Here is a 24,094-nt window from a genome sequence, read left to right as displayed (position 1 = left end):
TGCCTTGGTGCCCCTGAATCTTAGAAGAATCAGAGACCAAGTTAGGGCAGCTGCGTGCCAAGTCAGCATTTCCTTGTTGGTCCAGCTCAGGGCAGTTGTGAGTTCTGGGTATTTTTTAGGACAATTTCTCTCCTGAAATGGCCCTAACTCGGGGTGAGGGAAGTACAGGCAGGTGGTGTGTGTGCGTGTGTGTGTGTGTGTGTGTGTTGGGGTGAAACCATTGGTGGTTCTTTTATTCCTGTTAATGTCCTCTCCTTCCTTCAAGATACTCCTTATTGTGCAGTGCGTTTTTTTCCCAGCATGCCCTCTGTCCTACCTGCCTGGCAGCACTCAGCATTCCCTGGCAGGCCTCATCAGGCTCTCTAGGCTGGCCTGCTGCCAGGCTCCACTGCCAGCATTCAAAACCCCAACATCCTGAGTTGGGGACATAGTTTCCTTTAAATATAACTGGCATGTTTTGTGGAGTTATTACAATTTTCAAGATACATAGGGTAACACTCAGGGATAAACATTCTTAGGATTCCCTGATTTTGTGTGTGTCCTAATTAGCTCAGGCTGCCATAACAAAATTTATAGACTCAATGGCATAAACAAGACGAATTTATTTCTCACAATTCTGGAGGCTGGGAAGTCTGAGATCAGGGTGCTAGTAGGATCAGGTTCTGGCAAGGGCCCTCTTCCTGGCTTGCAGATGGCTGCCTTCCTGTTGTGCTCCCACAAGGTGGAGAGAGAGAGCCAGCAAGCTCTCTGGGAGCTCTTTTAATATGGGCATTAAGCCTCACTTAAGCCTAATTAGCTCCCAGAAGCCCCATCTCCAGATACTGTTAAATTTGTGGTTAGGGCTTCAATACAGAAATTTTGGGGGGATAAAATTCAGTCCACAGCAGTGTGGTTTATTAAATGAGGGAGTAAAACATATTTTAAAAAACTATATTATGAAATATGTTTTAAAGATCATTCCCATTTTAATTAACTTAAAAATCATTTAATGTGTTTTGTTTCTTGTCAGCAAAGATAAACATAATGTTGAATAAGATTTTAGATGTCAACTTAGAACTGTGTGAGGGGCATAGCTTTCAACATTATTTTAGAGAGTATGGAGCAAAGAGTTTGCAGATCACTTTTCTGAAGAACCAGAATCAAACTCTTTCGTTGGACAATTTCTAATCCAGTTCTACAGAAAGTATTTATCTCAGTTGGGTGTAGTGGCTCATGCCTGTAATCGCAGCACTTTGGGAGGCTGAAGCGGGCAGATCGCCTGAGGTCAGGAGTTTGAGGCCAGTCTGGCCAACATGGTGAAACCCATCTCTACTAAAAATACAAAAATTAGCTGGGCATGGTGGCATATGTCTGTAGTCCCAGCTTCTCAGGAGTAGCTGAAGCAGGAGAATCCCTTCAACCTGGGAGGTGGAGGTTCCATGAGAGAAGTCTCTGTTTAAACAGAGCTGTGGGATTGGTCAGTATTTCATGCCCAAACTGGGAGAGTCGTTTAACCCGAACCTTCATCCAGTCCTTTTGCCGTTTTCTAACATAGCTCAGTCACTTAACAGTCACAGGCTCATGTGGATAATATCGGGAGTCCTGGGCAAAGATTTTTCTGTGCATTATTTAACTCACATGCATACACACATACGTATACATACACACACTCATCACACACACATGATATATGTTGTGATGGGCTATGGTCAGGCCACCTGTAGGCACACAGATACAGTGAGAACAAGAACATGGTTCTGTGTCAGTAGGAATTTTATGTAAAGGGGTTGATCTCTGGGTGCCAGTGTGGCCTGTCTCCCAGCCTGCAGAGGACTGGGTACAGAGCTCGAGGGATGGGCTTGTAAATGTTTAGCAACTCTCTCTCTGTGAAAAACAAAAGATCCTGATTTGTAATGTCTGTCAATTTCTGTGGTGTCACTATTCCTGTCCTGGCTGATTTCAAGCTTCCAACTTGAGGTCAACTGGCTTGTAAAATTCCTACAAATCTAACAATTGGCTTTTGCAAACAGGCAGGGGTTGACCTCGGCATATCACTTTTTAAGGCTCGTGACTGGGTAATTTTCTCCTCCTGTGTGGGCAGCTGACACCACTGCAATTCACTTCCCTCTGTAAGGAACAGAGAAGGACACCACAGACCCACCCACTTCCTGTGCCCTTACTCTGTGCTTTGTGCCTTTCTTGTTTCTGTTGTGGCAGTGAGCTGGTCACTTCAACTATCCTCCAGTATTCAAACCTGGATTAGTCCCTCTGGTCTGGCTTCTGCATTATTATTCCCATTGCCTCAGGAGGAAACTGAGATTCAACATGATTAAGATTCTTGGTAGTAGGGCCTGGTGCAATGGCATTCATCTATAATCCCAATTACTTTGGAAGCTGAGTTGGGAAGATCCCCTGAACCCAGGAGTTCCAGGCTGCAGTGAGCTATGATTGCACCACTGCACTCTAACCTGGGTGACAGAGCCAGACTCTGTCTCTTAAAAAAAAAAAAAAAGATTATTGGAAGTAGAATGTGAACCAAGTTCTCCTGAGTTCTAATTTCTAAGCATTTCCCATTATATTATGTGGCCTCTTATCAGAAGTGTCACTGGGTTAGAGTGAGAACTGTGTCACATTCAGAGAGAGAGCAATGGACAAGCAGTGTGCCAGGGACACTGTGAGGAGCCTTCCATTTAGAGCCCAAAGACACACTGATCCAAGGATGCTAATGAAGTATGGCTCTATGACAGGTGGGGCTCCTGGTGTTTCAAATGGAAAGACAGCTTTGGTCACACTAGACTCCTTTGCTCGCAAACCTCCAAAGGATCTGCCACCTATCCAATGAGGTGGGAGTGCTGTTATCATTATTATATTGGTGCAAAAGTAATTGCAGTTTTTGCCATGAACACATTTTGACAGTCACTCTAACTCATCTCCATGTATTCTAACTCTGCTTTTGCAGGTGTTGTTGCCTAATGGAGGGAGGAACACTGTGACGGTTAATTTTATGTGTCAATTTGGTTAGGCCTTTGTGCAAATACCAGGGTTGGGTTTAAGCCACCAGTTCCGCTGCCATGATAACCCACTAACCCATTAACCCATGAATCCATTAATCTGTGAAAGGAATCATTCATTCATAAGGGCTGTGAAGGTGTCTTTTAGGTGAGATGAACATTTAAATTAGTAGACTTTGAGTAAATCAGATTACCCTCCACAATGTGGAGGCGAGCCCTACACAGTCAGTTGAAGAACTTAAGAGAAAAGTTACTGCTATTCTTCCAGGAAAATGAAATTGTGACTCCAGACTGCTTTTGGACTCGAGCTACAATATCAGCTCTTCCCTGGCTCTCCAGCCTGCTGGCCCACCCTGCAGATTTTGGACTTAACAGCCTCCATAAATTTGTGAACCAATTTCTTAAAACAAATATTTATAAGTAATACACGCCCTGCTGGTTCTGTTTCTCCAGAGAACCCTGATACAAACACCTTCCAGTTATCTCTACCTGTCAAAGTTTCTTTTCTTTTTGGAAATAATATTTTCTTTTCTAGTTACATTAGTTATACATGATTATTCCTAAATATTAAAAAATATACTAAGAATAAAGAAGAAAATTAAAACTGCTTGATTTCCTCACAGAGCTTTACATACTTTCTTTTTATAAAAATAGATTTATTAAAAAGTGGAGGTTCTCATTCCAGGAGGGGTTGACAAAATAAATAAATAAATAAAAAAAATTTAAAAAGCCAAAGTTGGCTTAAATATGTATACATTTGTGTATGTGTGTATTCTACCATGTATACATTAAATGTATGAGCATTTTTTATGTCACTGAATATTAATGTAAACCATGATGTTTAATGTTTACTCATTTTTCTATGCTTTAAGTATGCTAGAATTTATACAATCATTTCCATACCTTTGAACGTTTATAGCATCTGATAGTGCTGTGCTTTGAATATGTCGCACTCTTTTCATGTATTAGAAAATCTCCAAGTGGCAGTACTGAAAGGGGGCTTTTAAGAGGTGATTGGGTCATAAGGGATCTGCCCTCATAAATGAATGATTCCATTCACAGATTAATGGATTCATGGGTTAATGGATTAGTGGGTTATCATGGCAATGGAGCTGGTGGCTTAATAAGGAAAGGAAGAAACTCAAGCTAGCACATTAGCTCATCATAAGATGCCTGCACCTCTTGGGATTTCACAGCAAGTCTCCACCAGCAAGAAGTTTCTCACTAGATGTGGTCCCTTGGCCTTGGACTTTTTAGCCTCTAGAACTATAAGAAATAAGTTTCTTTTCTTTATAAATAGTCTATGTCAAATATTCTGTTAGTAAACAACAGAAAATGTACTAATAAAGCTGAACATTATTCAGAGTCTTTGCTCTCTCACTTACAAGCTGTGTGTCATTGGTCATAAAACTTTTTTATTCTGTCAGAGCTTTAGTTTCATTGGGAAATTGATCTTCACAGGGTATTGGTATTTGTGAAGCAATTCAGGTAGATTACTTAGTATAGTGCCTGGCACATGGCAAACATTCTATCAATATTAGTTTGTCAACAATTATTTCTAGATATGTTCAGTTTTCATCATTACAAGTAATTCTGCAGAAAATAAAAACTTCTGTCCATGTACTGAACATCACTTTAACGGAAGCAGGCTTATGAATTCTGAATCTATGGCATTTTGGAGCAGAGTAAGACAAGGGATGTTTGGGGGAAAGAAAGAAAGGGAAAGAGAGAAAGGGAAAGAGGGAGGGAGAAGAAGTAAGGAGGGGAAAGAAGGAATAGATAGAACAAAGAAAAAAAATAAAATGTAAGAGAGAAATAAAAACGAAGGAAGGCTGGGAGGCAGGTAGGCATTCTTGCCTCCAGTAAAAACAATATAATTGCTGTTTTTTATTTCTTGTCCTGCCATATTGCTTGGCAGGGCGACTCTGCCACAAGGATTAGGACCTTTGCTCTAATTAACTGTTGGGGACAAGCCAGTTACTACTTGGCATTCTGCTGTCATTCCCATGACTTTTTAGCAATTGCACTGAAAAGACCAAGCTCTGCAATTTTCATTAAGAATAATCAAGAACAACTTTTGTAGATCATTAATAAACATATTGCATATGACAGAGCCCAGTGTCAGCTCTGGCATCTTCTCAATGATCAGGACTCCCCAAAATAGACACAGAGTATATGAAGAGAAGCCACCTGGAGCCACTTTTCAATCTACGTAATGTAAACTGTTATATAAGCGTTTTAAAATTAATTTAATTTTATGAACAGACATGCATGAGATGATATTAAGTGCTTCATTGGAAATAAAATTACATTCAATCTCTTTTTTGTCATTCATCTAGCTAATATCATGTTTCTAAAATTAAGTATTTTTGGTGGATTGAATTTACTATGAGGCTCTTTTGATAAGGGCTTATTATCTTGTTATTCTCAGATGTTTAGTGACTGACATTTTTCTCTTTCAATATCAATTCTGCTAAAGTATTAGGATGTATGTAGGATCTCCTAAACTATATGTTGATCCTTTGGGTGTTGACAGCAAATTTCAGGCATCAGAAGCAATTGTGCAATCTGGAGTTGAGAGGTGGGCTACAATGATGATTAAGATAGATGGCTTTGGAGTCAGATGGTTCAATTGGTGCCCTTGTGCTTCCCCTGACCAGTTGTATGATCTAGGCGGAGGTAATTATACAAAACCTCTGTTACCTTGTAGGGCAGAGGCACCTTACAGCCATAACTGAAGCATACCCTGAGGGTAACCCTTTGGTCTAAGAAAAGTGTTAGTTTGGAGTTCCAAGCTAAGGAACTTGATAGTGGCCAACATTGAGATCTACTATTTACCCATGAAGGACAGCCAAACCTCTGGCTCATCCCCTGGTACATAGGCTGTGAGGAGACTAAGGCCCTTTGCTTTGGATTAAATGGGGATAGCTAGGTAGAGAGTGCTAAGTAAAGATCATGTATAAACTGCATACATTTTACAAATGGTAGTTGTCTTCTTGTGCAGGCCACCACTGGACCACCCCATATTTAATTTTCCTCCAGTAAATGCTATGTATCATTTGCTGCCTCTAGGTCTCATCTTCAGCCTCCTGGACACAATACCATCCCTAATGGCAGCAATAGGGGTCCAGCACTACAAAGCTCCAATTTTTTCATTGGTAAAGTAGGAGCCAACTTCCAGAGCTTCCATTAGTTAGGAAAAGCTTGTCCAGCTTTATTGTCTGTTGTTTTCATCCTTCTCAATGGCTGCTCTAAACTGGTCTGATTTGTCCATGCTGCAGCCATACTTAGTCCTTCAGTATTTGGCCTATTGCCCCTGCCTACCTTCTAGAATTTTTATGAGGACTTAGTGAGCCAATGCATGTAAGACATTTATTCTAGTACTTGGGATATAGTAAGTGTTTAAGAAACTCAAGCTGCGATGATTATTTTATGAAAATAGAATAGAAGCCGTGGTAAACAATAGGTTTCTGTAACGCAACTGCATTAAATTTTCCAGTATCCAAACTCAGCCCTCCTTGCAAGATTAAAAATGTTTCCATAGTGATAATATGCATGCTACCTATTAGAGTTTTTCTTTTCTTTTCTTTTTTGAGACAGAGTCTTGCTCTGTTGCCCAGGCTGGAGTGCAATGGCATCATTTCAGCTCACTGCAAACCACGCCTCCTGGGTTCAAGCAATTCTCCTCCCTCACCCTCCCAATTAGCTGGGATTACAGGTACCCACCACCATACTCAGCTGCTTTTTTGTATTTTTAGTAGAGACGGGGTTTCACCATGTTGGCCAGGCTGCTCTTGAACTCCTAACCTCAGGTGATTCACCTGCCCCGGCCTCCCAAAATGCTGGGATTACAGATGTGAGCCACCACGCCCAGCCATATTGAAGTTTTTTTAAGGAACACTCTGAAGTTGGGATGTTATTATCCTCATTTTGTAGAAGAGGCCAGGGAGGGTATAAGTTAAGTCACCCACCCATCATTACATACCTACTTACAGGAAGAAGCAGGAAACAGGCTAGGTCTGTTGCTGCCTGTCGAGGGCTCTCCACCCCAATACCATTCACTCAGCATATTTTCTGTGTCACCTTACAGTATAACAGGCACTCTTTCAGGGAACCTTTGTCACAGTCACATCCAGCAATGAATTAAAACTTTAGGCTGGGCACGGTGGCTCAAGCCTGTAATCCCAGCACTTTGGGAGACCAAAGTGGAAGGATCACAAGGTCAAGAGATCAAGACCATCCTGGCCAACATGGTGAAACCCCATCTCTACTAAAAATACAAAAATTAGCTGGGTGTGGTGGTGTGCACCTGTAGTCCCAGCTACTTGGGAGGCTGAGGCAGGAGAATTGCTTGAACCTGGGAGGTGGAAGTTGCAGGGAGCCAAGATTGTGCCACTGTACTCCAGCCTGGCACCTGGCAACAGAGTGAGTCTCTGTCTCAAAAAAAAAAAAACTTTAATAAACTGGAATTCTGACTGAAATTCTCGGAGTACTGTCAATTGAAAAATAAGTTTAATGTCATGATAAATGTTTGATTTAATTAAAATTTGTATGTAACTTATTGTCTGCTGGGTGACTCTTGGAACTCAGCTTTGATGTGTTTTTATTCCTTCCTTTCTATTCCACAGCTGATGCTCTATTTCAGGTCCTTACTTCTCTACCCCAGATTAGTATGAAAATATCCCCAATCCAGTTTCCTTCCCCTTGGCCTCGGCTTACTCTCATCCAGGGTCAACTGGAGAGAGAGTTATCCCACTTCACAGTCATCTTCCTGACATCTAAATCTGACCATGTCACTTCCCTACTTTAGGAGTGACTTTTCTTTGCCCGAGGGATGAAGCCCCAGCATATTTTACCCTAACCCTATTATTTTAATTTAGAATTGTGGTAATTGCCAAAGTCTGCTTCAACACTTAACACACAGACATTTACACATATAAAAACACATATAAACATACATATATACCACGCACAATACCACACACATATACACATTCAAATACACACCTACATATGTACACACATACACTAAGGCAGACATACATGTGGCTTTTTCCATTCTTAACAGCTAGCACGGCTCATTATGTATGCCTTTGTTTCCAGAAAGAAAAAACACACTTTGGTTCTTGGTTAAAAAGGCTACTGTGTAAACAACTCAGTAAAAAGCAAAAGTCAGGGAAAAATGTTTCACTCACACTTGTACTTTTGATTGTCTTGACTGTTGCCCATTTTGCATTAAAAACATTTTTATTTTATTTTTTGTACATTGACAGGTAAAACTGCATATATTTGTTGTGTACAACATGAAGATTTGAAGCATATATACATTGTGGAATGACTAAATTCTAATTAACACATGTATTTTTGTGGTGAGAACATATGACATCCAATCTCTTACCATTTTTAAAGAATAAAATATATTGGTAACTATAGTCACTAAGTTGTATAAAAGGACTTTTGAATTTATTTCTCCTATTTAATTGAAATTTTGTATCTTTTGATTAACATCTCCTCAACCACACTCCAACCACGCTAACCCCTGATAATCACCATCTCTACTTCTATGGGATAGCGTCTATAGCTTCCACATAGGAGCGAGTTCATGAGACATTTGTCTATCTGTGTTTAGCTTATTTCTCTTGACATAACGTTCATGCTCATCTATGTTATTGAAAATGACAGGACTTCCTTCGTTGTGGTGTAAGAGTATTCCATTGTGTATATATACACCTCATTTTTCTTTATCCATTCATCCATTGTTGGATATTTAGGTTGATTAGATATCTTGGCTATGGTTAAAAATGTTGCAATAAACATGGGAGTGCAGATATTTCTTTAACAACAGATTTCATTTCCTTTGGATAATTACTAAGTGGTGGAATTATTAGATCATATGGTAGTTCCATTTTTTAAGTTTCTGAAGAACTGCCACTGTTTTAAATAATGACTGTATTAATTTACATTTCCACAGTGTGCAAAGTTTCCTTTTCACCACCTCGTGGCCAATACTTGTTATCTCTTGACTTTTTGATAGCAGCCATTATAATAGGTATAAAGTGGTATCTCATTATGGTTTTTGTTTGTATTTCCCTGATGATTAGTGATGTTTAACATTTTATTAAATATAGCTGTTGACTTGTATGTCTTCTTTTGAGAAATGTGTATTCAGGTGCTTTGCCCATTTTAAAATCTGGTTATTTATTTTCTTGCTATTGAGTTGTTTGAATTTCTTATATATTTTGTATATAGAAGTATAGTTTACAAGTATTTTCTCACATTCTGTGGGTTATATTCACTATCTCATTTCTTTTGTTACGCAGAAACTTTTTAGTTTGATGTAATCTCATTTGTCTATTTGATTTTTTTGCAGCTCTTGTAAATGAAATTTTTTTCTTGACCTTTGTTTCAGATAATTTGCTGTTAATGTATAGAAATACCACTTATTTTTATATGTCGATTTTATATCCTGCAACTTTACTAAATTTAATTCTAACCATTTTTCTTTTTTTTGGTGGAGTCTTTAGGGTTTTCTCTATATAAAAAATTGTCATCTCCAAACAGAGACAATTTAACTTGTTCCTTTCTAATTTGGATGTTCCTTTTGATTCTTTCTTTCGTATAACTGCTCTAGCTAGGACCTCCAGTACCTATATTGAATAGAAGTGGCAAGAGTGGACATCCTTGTCTTTCTTCAGATCTTAGAGGAAGACATTGTCACTTTTTACTGTTTAAAAATTTTATTTTAATAACAGGGCCTGCCGTGTTGCCCAGGCTGGAGTGCAGTGGCATGATCATAACTCACTGCAGCCTCAAACTCCTAGCCTTACGGAATCCTCCCACCTCAGCCTTCTGAGTAGTTAGGGGTTTACAAGTGCTGCTGTGTCCAGCTTGGGGGAGGTCAATTTGAATAACTAAAGCAGTCACCTGTGGCTGCCAAAGAGAATACAGTGGTGCTAACACAGCAACCTCAAATTTCTAGGCTCAAGAGATCTTCCCTCCTCAGCCTCTGCTGAGCTAGGACTACAGGCATCTGCAACCACACTCACATAATTTTTAAATATTTTGTGGAAATGAAGTCTTTCTATTATTGCTCAGGCTAGTTTCATATTCCTGACCTCAAGCTATCCTCCCATGTTGGCCTCACAATGTGCTGGGATTACAAGTGTGGACCCATGCACTTGACCTAACTTTTTCTTATTGAAATGATGTTAGCCCTGGGTTTATCATATATATGGCCTTTATTATTTTGAGCTACATTCTTTCTATACCTAATTTATCAAGAATCTTAATCATGAAAGGATGTTGAATTTTGTCAAATGCTTTTTCTACATCTATTAAAATGATCCTGTGATTTTGTCCTTTATTCTGTCATTGTGATGTATTACATTTATTGATCTATGTATGTTGAACCATCCATGCATCCTGGGATGAATCCTACTTGATCATGGTAAATTATCCCTTTAAAGTGCTGTAGAATTAGGTTTTCTATTGTATGTTTTTGTTCATCAGGAGTATTTTTGTAATTAATCAGAAATCTTTGCGATTTACTTTTTTATAGTGTCTTTGGTTTGGTCTCTGGATGATGCTAGCCCTGTAAAATTAGCGTGGAAATATTTTTTCCTTTTCAATTTTTTGGAAGAGTTTGAAAGGAATTGACATTCTTCTTTAAATTTTGATAGAATTCACAGTGAAACCATTAGGTTGTGGGCCCTTTTCAAATGGGAGAAATATTTATATTACTGATTCAATATTTATATATATTTATAATATTTATATATTTATTTAATTTTAATATTTATATATTTATTATATATAAATTATATATATAAACATAAATATATATATTTATATAAATATATAATTATATATATTTATATAAATATATAATTATATATATTTATAGTTATAGTTATAGATTATATTTATATATAATATATTTTTATATTTTGTATATATATATTATATTATATTTATATATAATATATATTTATATTATATATATTATAGATATTTATAGTTATATATAATATTTATATTACTGATTCAATCTCCTTACTTGCTGTTGGTCTATTAAGATTTTCTATTTCTTCATAATTCAGTCCTGGTTGGTTGTAGGCATCAAATGAATTTATTCATTTTATTTTATTTGATTTTTTTTCTAAATTATTCCAGCTATAGGTTTTTCAATTTTATCTTAAAAAAATTCAACTCTTAGTTTTGTTTATTATTTCTATTGTTTTTCTAGTCTTTATTTTATCTATTTCTGTCCTGATATTTATTATTTTCTTTCTTCTACTAACTTTGGATTTAGTTGGTTTTTGTTTTTCTAGTCCCTTGTGTTGCAATGTTAGGTTGTTTGAGATCTTCTTTTTTGATGAAGGTGTTTATTACTGTAAACTTTGCTCATATAACTGCCTTTGCTGTGTCCCATAAGTTTATGTTATTTTCCAATTTTGTCTCAAATTTTTTAATTTTCCCTTAAGTTCCTTCATTGATCCATGGGTTGTCCAGGACCATGTTTAATTTCAGTGTATTTATGAATTTTGTGAAATTCCTCCTGTTACTTTATATGATTTGAATCTTCTTTAATTTGTTAAGATTTATTTTATGTCCTAATATATGAGCTATCCTGAAGAATGTTTCATGTGCAATCCAAAATAATGTCTATTCTGCAGCTATTGAATGGAATGTTTCTTACATGTCTATTAGGTCCACTTATTCAAGAGCGTGGCTTAAGTCTGATGTCCTTATTGATTTTCTATGTGGGTAATCTGTGTACTCCTGAAAATACGATGTTGAAGTCCTCTACTATAGTCATATTATAGTGTTATCTTTCCTTTCATATATATTAATATTTGCCTTATATTTTTAGGTGCTTTGATGGTGGATGCAGATATATTTACAATTAATATATTCACTTGCTGAACCATCTCTTTATCATTATGTAATGACTTTCTTTGTTCATTTTCATAGTTATTAATGTAAAGTCTATTTTATCTTGTGTAAGTATAGGTATTCCTGCTCTCTTTTGGTTTTCATTTGCGCTTAATACCTTTTCTATCCTTCATTTCAATCTATGCATCCTCACAGGTAAAGTGTGTCTTTGTAAATCGGCATATAGTTGAGTCTTGTTTTTCATTTATTCAGGCATTCTACATGTTTTGATTCTAGAATTTAATCCATTTACATTACAGGTAGAGACTTTCTACTGCCATCTTGTTAATTGTTTTCTAGTTATTTTGTAGATCTTTTGTCACTTGCTTCCTCTCCTTTTGTCTTTCTCTGATGTTAAGTGATTTTCACTAGTGGTATATTTGAATTCCTTGCTTCTATTTTTTGTGTATTTACTATAGGTTTTGCTTTGTGGTTACCATGAGGGTTACAAAAACATCTCATAGTTATAATAGGTTTTCTTAACTTTGATCACACACACACATACCCTACTATATACTTTTAATCCACTTCTCTCCAACATTTTATATTTTTATGTCAATATTTACATTTTAATATTGTATATTTCTTAACAAATTAGTGTGTCTATTATTATTTGTGGTGGTTTTCTTCTTTTTTTTTTACCTATATGCCAAAATTATAAGTAATTTATATCCTTTTCCAAGTTTTCTGCTACTATTGGTAAAAATAAGCTTTCTACCCCTTTATCTTTCTGTTCTCCTTCTAAAACCCACAAGACTTAAATATTTGCTCTTTTGGTGTTGTCCCATAAATTCTGTACTAATATAGTATTAGAGCATTCTGAATTTTACTTTGAACTTATTTTTACCAGTAAGTTTTATAGTTTCAAATGTTTTTGTGATATTCATTGGCATCCTTTTCTTTCAGCTGGAAGAACTTCGTTTAGCATTTCTTATAAGACAAGTCTGGTGGTGATGGATTCCCTCAGCTTTTGTTTGTCTGAGAAAATCTTTATCTCCCTTAATTTCTACAGGACAGTTTTGCTAGGTATAGCATTTTTGGCTTACAGGTTTTTTATTTACCTTCAGCACTTTGAATATATCTTCCACTTTCTCCTAGCCTATAAGATTTCTTCTGAGGAGTCTGACGTTAACCATATTGGGACTCCTATATATGGTTATTTGCTTCTTTTTTGTTGTTGTTGCTTTTAATATCTTCTCTTTGTCTTTGCTTTTGACGGTTTGATTATTATGTTTCTTTGGCTATTCTTATTTTCAACCAGGATTAAATCTGATTGGCGATCTTTGACCTTTCTGTACCTGTATATTTACATCTTTTTCCAAGTTTGAAATGTTTCCTGCTACTATTTGTTTAAATAAGCTTTCTACCCCTTTATCGTTCTATTCTCCTTCTAAAACACCCATGACTTGAATATTTGATGTTTTGATGTGTCCCATAAATCCTGTAAGCTTTCTTTATACCTCTTTATTCTTTTTATTTTTTTGACTGGGTATTTTCAAATAACTTCTGTTGGTATTCACAATTTCTTTCTTCTGCCTGAGAAATTCTGCTGTTAAGTTTCTTGTTCTGGTTACTTATTGTTTTCCTAATTTTATTGAATTTTTTTTTGCATTTTCTTGATATTTTCTGATATTTCTTAAAATAATTATTTTGAAATATTTGTCAGGCAGTTTACACATCTTCATTTCTTTAGGTTCAGTCACTGGCACCTTTTTTGTCTCTTAATGATGTCATGTTACCCTGATGATTTTTGATCCTCATCATTGTGCCTCAATGCCTGATCATTTAAAGAAGTAAATCCTTATTATGGTCTTCACAGACTGGATTTTCCTGGGAAAGCACTGTGGCAGGTATGGTGCTAGGGCATGCCAGAAGCCTGGGGCAGTTGCAGCCAGAGTGTCATTGCTAGAAACATGGCACCTACTACATGGGTACTACTTCTGGGTGGGCCAGAAGCCTGGGACAACTAAAGCCTGCCCATTGCTGAGGGATGTCCAGAGCCCAGGTCCACCAATGTCAGCCTAATGTGGTGTGTGCCTGAGATCAGGTTGGCCAAGCCAGCCTGTAGCCTTGAGCTGTGTGGTCCTACCTGCCATCAGGGCATGTGTAGAGTCTTAGTCTGTGGGTACCAGCCTCGTATATGGGACCATGAGGGTCTGTCCAGTGCTGGTTTTTACTGTGGCAGGCACAGTGTTGGCATCCAAGGCAAAGGCCTGTGCCCACCTCCTTCTCTTTTCCCCAAGTAGATGGTATATTTTTCTGCACTGTGCTGCTTGGGATGGGAGGAAGGATGATATGGGTAATACAATATAAATTTGTCCTGCCTACTCTCTTTACTGCACCTTTTCTTATTATTGTGCTGCAGTTAAGTATTATGACATCTTACCTGGTTTCCTTAGCTCTTTTGAAGCTATTTTCACATATGAATAGTTGCTCAAATTGATGTTTCTGTTAGAGAATAATTACAGGAGAGTCCTGTTTCACTATCTAGCTTTGCTACTCCTCACCCACTTTGAAACCTGCCAATGCTCTAACTAGCAGCAGACAACCCTGGCCTTTCTGAATATTGGCACCCTGTCCTCAAAAGTCTGTGGTTGTAGAGAATTTCTATCACATATTTGAATTAATCAGTGCATAAGAGACTGGGGTCATTTTGAGTGTTGGTTTGCCATTTGCACAAACATTATAAATCTCTCCTAAATAAGGAAACTATTGGAGTTGTTAGGTACAGTGACTAAAAATCCAAATGCCATCTTACCATCACAGCGCTGGTCCCTTGTTGTCTTTCTGCACTCTGGGGATTGATAGTATCCTAACTTTGAGAAAATGCTAGAACTAGGGACAAGGAGAGCTGCTAAAAAGAGGAGGACAAAACCTCATACAGGGATCAATTTCTGACAGCAAATAAAGAGGGTGAAAATAAAATCTGGGGACGCTAGTCAATAAATAGTTTATTATCATAACATTATTATATATGTAATACAATATGAACATTTCTAGTCTTTCTAGCTTCTATCAAGTTTTTAAATTGGAACAAGTAACTTTGCAGCTGAATAAAAAAATTTCATCTTGTATAAGCAGTAATTGGTTAAGATTATTAACTTTTGATAAAGCAATGTAGCTGGAATTCTCTTTGAAACACATTAAGGTGTAAATATTGTTCACCTGCCATTCCTCAGAGTGAAATATTTGACATAACACTGGAAACCATAGAAGTCTCAGTCAATTGCAATCAAGGTTTGCCTAATTCTAGGGCTTTTACTAATTCCTTTGTAGCATGCTTTCTTGCTAACTAGAAGAATTAATACTGAACCTTAAGTTACTTAGATTAGAATCAAGGAGTTGTTTTGATATTAATAGACTTTAATTCATATAGTTTGAAAAAGACTTTGAACCATTTCTTACTGTTCAATTTCAAAACTCCAGAAAGGAGACCTTAAATTCAATAAAATAGGAGGAATAAGGTCCTCTCCAGAATGAGAAATAATAATGCTCTAATTATCTTAAAGCATTTGATTATAGATGTTTATTTTCCAATGTTATCTCTGTAACATATCTTTTACTTAAGGCTAAGATATAAACACTTATGCAAAGTATGTAGAAAGTTTTGCTACTTAAATTTGGTTATTATGTGATTATAAATCACAGGTTTTCAGAACCTGTGTTTTCAGAGTTGTCCGACCTGATTTTTCTCATTTTGTAGGCAATAAATTTAACTGTTCCTCCAATGGACACCCATGCACAAAGACCTCCAGGTGACATGATTATCACTGTTTTTGTAGGGCTTAGCCCGGTGCCTGCATATAGTGGAGCTCAATAAACATTTGCTGACTGGTCTACTGATTGACAGAATAAGGTTCACACACCGGAACAAAACCTGAACAAAAGGGACCTCTGTGTTGGAACCCGCAGATTCCTCTCTCCATAGTTCCTGGAGTACTTTTGCATCTCTACAGAAGTTAGGGAGATAGTAGAGAGGATATCTTGGGTCTCTTTATCTACCTACTTACTTGGTATTAGGGATGGTAAAGGGTTTGGTTTCCATCATACACCTCATAAAAAAGTATCGTAAATTCTCATCTCACCTGTGCATCTCCTGATTCCATTTTTTTGGCTTTATGGGAGACTTTCAGATAAATCCCCTAAATGAAGTGTAAGGCCTCTGAAATTGCTACTCAAAATTTTTTCTTCCCATAGGACAGATGACATAAGAAGACTGTGACAATTGGATATTTTTCTTAAGATATGATAAAGCTCTACATGTGCATTTCCAAAGGTAGGCTGCTATCACTATGGACATACGCCTTCTGCTGATGCAAAGTTACTAAAAGGATTTGGGACATTCCTAGTCTCTTTTCTCCTTGCTGGAATGGTAGTCCAGCAGTCTTCAAAGAGACCTGGATGCAGGTGGAATTACTCTGAATCCCCTTCAATCACCAAGCTGGCCAGCTCCACCTAATGTAGGCTGGGGCAGTGGCCTAATGTGGGGCTGGAAAGCTTGGCCAAATAATGCTTAAAATTCTATTAGAGATGGTGTAAAGGGAGAAATGTTTTTGGAGTGGTTTTGTCTCTTGCTCCTCAAATTCCTTCTCTTGAAAAAATAAAATTATGATGATGTCCAGACAAGGAAAGAATCCCAAATTTTGGCCTTAAGATACCCAGAATCATGGCCTCTAGGTCCCTCCTTGCCTACCACCCTGTGTCTGGTCCTGTGAGTTCTTGCTACTCCTTTGTTTCAAGACAATGTGCTACAGCAACTGCACACACAATTCATCTGTTTGCGGAGGACAGCAAAGGCCCTGCAGCTTACAAACAGCACTCCACTTGAAAAGACTATTGAGTGACCGTCTTTGTTACATAGCTTTCATTTAGAGGCTGTCCCCCTATAGCCCACTGTCGCTTTTCAACAAAAGATGATTTGTCCTCATGCTAGCTTCTGGGAGAATATAATGCTTGCTAGTTAGTCTCCTTTGAGAAAACTGGGTTATCTGTGGAAATATCTTTTACTGCAGGCGGGAAAACTTCATGTGAAAAGTTCGAAGCTGTGAAGCTACATTTTGAGAAAGCCTCTGTTATACTGATTTTTCCATGGTATGCTCTGATTCCGCCTTTGAAATGTCTCTAAAGGGAGTGGTTTTCAAGGCCGGCTGTACCTTTAATAAGAGAAGCTTACAAAAAGCCCATAGTAGTCTTTCCTAGATAAGTTAAGTCTGAGTTTTTGAGGGTGTTAGTTACCCAAGCACTGATATGTATATCATATATTATACACACATATATATTATATATATTATACACACACATATATATATTATATATTATATACACAGATATACACATATATCAGTCAGTGCTTGGGTGTGTATATATATTTATATATATATAATATATAAATATGTATGTATGTGTGTGTGTATGTTTCTGCCTGTGCATCCTCTTGTTACTGCTTTTGCTGTGGCTGTGTGAGGATGTGACACTTACAGGCTGTGCAACCAATTTGGAACCCAAGGGGAGTTCTGACAATACTACATTTCTGTCTGAAAGCCACACACAGCCTAGTTCCAGAGTCCTCAACCCCAATAACTCCTTTCCCCATGATCCATCATCTATTTGTCAGATATGCTGAATAGAGCCAAAAGCACTTGCTACTCATTCATGAAGCCAATCCTGGTGGAAGCCTTTTAGTAATTTCCCACTGGCCATAGGATAAAGTACAAGTCCTTAGCATGACTGAGAAGGTCGTGTGGGCTCTGGCTGCTGCCAGCCTACTGTCCATCTTTCACCACCCTTTCCCAGGCTTCACAGTAGCCATTGCAGCACATCCTGGTTTCTGTACATTCATTCTCAATTGAAAACTCTCCTCTCCACCTCCAGGATCTTGTCCATGTTTACCCACTTTTCAGTCAATAGCTTAGACATTTCTATTCCGGAAAGCTTTCTGCAACATCCCACACTGAATTAACTTCCTCCTCCATTTCCCTCAAGCACTTGGATTTATCACAAAGCTTATTTTTTCTGCATTTAAATTGTCTATGCATTCATTCATCTGTCCCTCTGCACTGTAACATCCCTGAAGGTAAGGGCTATGCTCATCTCGTTTTTTTCCTGTATCTCCACAAGGCCATTTGTAATACAAACTTGTAGCACAAATAATTAAAAGTGAGATAAACTTGGAAACCATGATGCTAACAGGTTCATTGGTTTATGTGGGAGAACTAAGGGACACATCGTTTTTGTGAAATAAGTCAAAGGGGTCTGCCTTTCACCATACATATGATTTGCCACAAAGGGCAGATGGAGTGGTGTGTGATCATGCACATTGAAGACCCAGGTAATATGGAGGGGATCACAAATTACCTGATGGTTTTGATCATGCTGAGACCCATTTCAACACAGCAGTGGGCATGGTCCTGGCGGGGCTCAGGAAGTCCGGACACGCAGTAGTAGCAGTCCCCCAGGATTTTAATACGAAGGCAGTGATGCTCCTGGAAGGAACGGGATGAGAGGGAAGGGTTTATGTCAGCAGAAGGATCATTTCTTCAAAAAGGCTTTAGAAAGAGGCGAGCAGGGTTAGGTGGTCTGCAATTTGGGGTAAGGAGCACCTACCTTTGAAATGCACTTCTAACTATCTTTCTAAGAGATTTGAGGTGTAACCTAAATGGGGGTTTGAAGGATTCAGAAGTGGAGTGGAATCATTAAAAAAATTGGGGTTTGAGCTCAAAAGCTACATGGTTATGTCCAAATTTTGCTATGTACTAGCTCTATGGTCTGTACACCTGCCACTCGGTCAGGACTGGCAAAGAGTGCTCATAGTGTTTCCTATAAATTCAGCCTCAAGCAATGTCTCTCTTCTCAAAAACAGCTGTGAATTCACAGCTTTTAGCAGTATTCAGCTTAATAATAAACACTTAAAAATATAAATCACTTATGGATTTCTATTATTTCAACTTTATAAAGTCCCTTTCCAGAAAGAATATTAGCACTTTATGAAGAGAAACTAAGTCTTCTTATGCGTCGTTTTATTCATTTATTAATTTATATGCTTGTTCGTTGAAAACATCAATTGGACACCTATAATAAGGCAAACATTGTTTCTAACACAAAGATGACTAATAATAGCTCCTATTATGCACTATAAATAAAAGAGTTCATTCTCACGATAACCCTCTAAGGAGAGTTGTTTTTCTTGTTTCCATTTCACAGGTGAGAAGTAGTACAGTTGTTAGGTGGATTCCCAATCTCAGAGACACAATTCTTACAAAATTTCAAAGAACAACAAGCATCAAGAAAATAATGCATGCTTTTACATTGGATAGGAAGTAGCTAGATGTTGTAGGTTCTACAAGAAAGAAAACTTAAGGCAATATAGCACGGGGAGCCAAGGGCACTGGTTTAGGAGTAGCGCTGCACAGGATCAAATCTCAGATACCTGCTCTGTTTTTTCTATGAATCTCTGGGTAAATTACCTAACCTTTGGGCTTCATATGCCTCATCTATAAAATCGGGGTAAACATAGGACTTGTCCCATTGTGCCACTGTGAGGGTTAAGTGAGATGATGCAGTTGAAAGCTCAGTACGAAGTCTGGGAGATGGGCACTCAATTAATATTGCCTCTTTCTTTGATAAAGACCTGGACTCCAGGCCTAGCTCCTTCACATATTTGTTTCTCATGGTGGACAAGTGACTTTTCCTCTTGGTTTCCTTGGATGGATTGTTGAGACTGAATGACCTCTGAGATGCCTTCTACATTTGAAGTCCTAGACGCTTATGGTTCCATGACTGTGGGAAACGCAGGGCCCTAGAGCTGGAGGAGGGTAGTTATTGATAAAAAAAGTGCCCACTGAGAGACTAACAGTACTGTTGATGCCCTTACAGTAGCAAGTTATAAAGCACTGTGTTGGTTTCCTAATCTCACCAGGAGTTGGGCATTATGTTTGGGTAATGGATAAGTAAAATTACTATGCCAAGTAAAACAAATATTAGACTGGGAAAAGATAATCAGAACTGTCTCTGATACTTTCCTGTCAGATTTCTGGGGCCTGGCCAGCCTTCCCAAATGGGCCCACATGCAATCTTCAGAATTCTGTCAGCATGTACAGCCATCCCAGGTTTATTTTTAGGAGATTGGGGTTCCTGTCTATTGGCTGTGGCAATGCAGCTAATTTTGCAAGACAGCTGACGATGAGGTCTGATTGATCAAATAAAAGAAGGCCTTTGTTTCTTCTGAGACCTTGAGAGTATCATGATTAGAATGGAACTTAGAAAATTTCTTGTTCATTGGTCCTAGCAGTGGCCAGATTTGAGGATTTAGTGGGACTATTATTGAAAAAAAATCAGGGGGTCTATAAATGTTACAGGGTACATTTATGAAGAAATATATGAACAATCTATCAACAAACACCAAAAACAGCAATCCAAATACTGTCTACTATCCCCATTACTTATAAAAGGAAATGTATTTTTTCTTTTTTTTTTGAGACGGAGTTTCGCTCTTGTTACCCAGGCTGGAGTGCAATGGCGTGATCTTGGCTCACCGCAACTTCCACCTCCTGGGTTCAGGCAATTCTCCTGTCTCAGCCTCCTGAGTAGCTGGGATTACAGGCACACGCCAACATGCCCAGTTAATTTTTTGTATTTTTAGTAGAGACGGGGTTTCACCATGTTGACCAGGATGATCTCGATCTCTTGACCTCGTGATCCACCCACCTTGGCCTCCCAAAGTGCTGGGATTACAGGCTTGAGCCACCATGCCCAGCCCAATAATCTATCTTAATACATAGCAGAGTAAGCATGCCCATCACTTAATGACAATGACAACTGACACATGGAAGTAGCCTTCTCAGTGTTCAACATGCTGCTCCTTATCTTTTTTTCTTTGAGCATCACAATAAAACTCTGACCATGGCAGAGCAGGTAAAGTCACATCTGTTTTACAGATAGGAACATTTCAGTGGAGAGAGGGGAAACTTTCTGTGCCACAGAAGAGCTGGCTAGGAGTAACAATCTAGGTTGGCTGTCATACTTTCCAACTCTGAATCTGTGATCTTTCCCTGAAAACAGAGGTGAAAGCATTTTAGAAAAAAATCTAAATGGGGACAGGAACTAACAGTCATTGAGCACATACCATGTACCAGGCAATGTGCTAAATGCATTGCACTAATCTCAGTCTTCAGGACTACTTTCTGAGTCACGTGACATTTTACAGATGGGAAAAGCAGGCTTAAGGGGAAGGTCATACACCGAGTAAGAGGCAAAAGGGGAATTCAAATCCATGTTTGTCTGATCGTGGGGCTCCATGCTCTCTCTTTGCAAAATTGCAGAAATTACGGCAAAGTCCAGAATGTTAGGTCTCCTGAAAAAAATGTGTTTTGGAAGGAGATTGTGTAAAGTGTTTTATTACTCTTCTGAGGCAGACACTGAATAATGATGTGATGATGTTCATGTCCAGGGTTTGTTATTCTTCCAACAAAACCTCTAACTTTTGGAGGCTACCAAAATACATGGTGTATATAAGAAAATATATAAAATATATTTTATATATAAAAATAAAATGTACATTACATTTTATAATATGTATATATATATAAAAGGCCTGGATTCTTATCTGTCAATGTCTGTCAATTTCTAGACACATTTTTCTGATCAAACACTATGAGCTGTCAGATGATTTGACAGTAATATCCAAATAACTTATATGTACCAGAAACTGCCTTGAAAAGTTCACAGAAAGGAAGCCAGATTGCTTTGGAAAAAATATTCAAAAAGAAAAATAAAGTAGGGTGAGGATCTTCTTAAACATTTGATTGAATTAGCCTTATTGCCATCCCTTCCTCCTGTCTTGATGACTTTGACATTATCAAAATCTTGGGAAATTTCCAAGAGTTTATGAAACTGCACATACAGACAGTAGATACAAATGAGGAGATAAATGCACCAAATTATAAAAGATAGTTATATTGTTCAGAGGGTAGAATTACAGGGATATGTACTTTGCATTGTGTACACCTTTGATGTTTGAATTTTATTTAATGCACAAGTATAACTTTAATAAGCAGAAAAACTCAATAAAAATGAAAAAGACTCTCAAAGCAAAAACATAACTGCTATCAATGTACTTTTAAAAAAGTTATGCTAGAAATCCCAGCAAATTTTCTAGTATTTCTAATTGTAATCATATAAGTAGTACATGAATATATTTTCTTAGTAAAAATGAAACTGTAGAAAAGGTTGAAGTCCCCTAGGATAGCCTCTTGTCGTCAGACACACAGTGCCCTGGAAGCCTGGTCTCCTTGCTCTTTCCATGGAGGCTGCTATGTATTCACATGCCATTTTCCCTTGCCCAACTCTGAGCTTCCTGAGGGGAGGGACTGGTTTTATCTTTTCAGAGACTTGCACAGTACCTGACAAAATACCCTTTCTCTTTCTCTGGGTCAGCAGAGTTTACTGTGATGCCAGAAATTGACCTTAATCATATCTGCCAGTTCTCATTGGAGGGCCACTTTTGTTCGTCTTGGCATCTTTGAACAAAAGTATCAGAACCATAATAGGAAATGGAATCGGTACGTGTCACTGACACCAACCACCACGGATGCAACAATAAAAGGAATGGTAGACATGTTTTTCCCAGTCCTCAGCCCTCCAGCTAAAATCAACCCTCCTATTAGGAGGATACCTCAGTTTCCACTTCCTTCCCTGCCCCTGTCAGTTTCCTAGCTAGTAACTGTCCAGTAGCTGAAATTTATACTAAGTTTCTTTGACAAGTCCCTGCTTGCCTTTCTAGCCACATCTCCACCACTTCCTACCCTGCACTTTATCCTCCAGCAATCTCTTCTAGTTTCTCCACATACACAGAATAACATCTTTATGCTCGTTTTCTCCCCTGCATAAAATACCCTTCTCTGATTTCTTTGCCTTGCTAATTAGTGTATAAATTATGTACAATAAAATTTACTTTTCTGACAAATTCAAATCTATGTCTGTCTGACTTAGGGCTCCATGCCCTCTCTCTACAAAACTGTAGAGAGTAATGCAAACAACCACCATAATAAAACTATAAAGCAGCTATGCCATCCCCCAGATCACCCCACCCTATGCTCCGTTGCTATCCATATGTTTATTCCATTCCCAGCCCTCCTTGCAGCTACTTATCTGTTTTCTGCCTCTGTAATTGTACCTTTTATGGGATATCTTATAAATGGAGTCATAAAATATCTAGCCTTTTGTATCTGGCTTCTTTCACCTGACATATTGCACTTGTGATTCGTTGATGTTGCACATAACAGAGGATAATTCTATTGTTTGCTGAACAGTTTTCTATTGTATTGTTTATATCATTTTTAAGATTCAGCTTACGAGTCACTTTCTTCAAGAAGTCTTCTCTCATCTAAAGGTCATGTATTGCCTCTGTGTTCCCATAGGCCCCAGACTTACCTTCCTCATAACACATGGCACATTGTACATTCCTTACCTATTTATGAATCCCTAATTAGATGTAATTCTAGCAAGAGAGGATGTGCGTTTTTATCATTCTCATGTTCTTAACACATAGCAGCATGTACAATACCTAGTAGGTGCTTAGATGCCAGTATGAAAGTATCTCCCATAGAATGAAGCAGCCTTAAAAGAGAACATTTTGATTTGCCAAAAATGAACTCCCACTTGATGAGGTCTTATTTAGTTCTCACTACAGCTCTGTGAAGTTGACACTGACATACACACTTTACAAAGCAGGAAATTAAAATGTCTATTTGAACCCAACGCCCATTCTAAAGTACAGTGTGATAATGATATTACTTTGTAACTCAAGTGACTTTATGACTATGAATCTGTGTTTTGATAGCAAATGTCCAACTCCTTTAATCTATTTTCTAGCTTAGCTCTCATCAAGTCAACTGGAAAATGAAGGTACCGTCTTGTTGGCTAAAAACAAAGCTTTTAAGTTAGGTTGATCAAAATGGTGGTGGGATGGTCCAGCAGATTACTGATTTTTGAGAACATGCTAATTCATCCCAGATGGCTGGGGTTGGCTGGGAAACTGCAGGCCATCATTACTGCATGCATGAGCACTGTGGCTGCAGCTGGATGGCACCTGGCCACGTGCAAGGGGAAGCGATGATAGGGGTGTTGAAAGCAGATAGAAAGGACTTGGGTTTGATTGTCACTCAACCAGCTGT

The 24,094-nt window shown here is 38.0% G+C and overlaps 1 protein-coding gene across 5 annotated transcripts in view; it reads right to left on the bottom strand.

Annotated features, from left to right (window-relative positions):
• ADCY8 (adenylate cyclase 8) overlaps nt 1-24,094 on the bottom strand; it is a 257,131-nt gene that overhangs the window by 131,386 nt on the left and 101,651 nt on the right. For all 5 annotated transcript variants that reach the window (XM_002807642.7, XM_035277484.3, XM_035277486.3 and 2 more), the window contains exon 5: nt 18,279-18,406. In XM_002807642.7, coding sequence (XP_002807688.4) covers nt 18,279-18,406 — 128 coding nt within the window. The remainder of the gene's footprint in view (nt 1-18,278; nt 18,407-24,094) is intronic.

This window comes from Callithrix jacchus, chromosome 16 (assembly GCF_049354715.1).
Source record: "Callithrix jacchus isolate 240 chromosome 16, calJac240_pri, whole genome shotgun sequence".
NCBI lineage: Eukaryota > Metazoa > Chordata > Mammalia > Primates > Cebidae > Callithrix > Callithrix jacchus.
The sequence above is the reverse complement of the archived record's forward strand: the minus strand, read 5'-3'. Positions and strand labels throughout refer to the sequence as shown.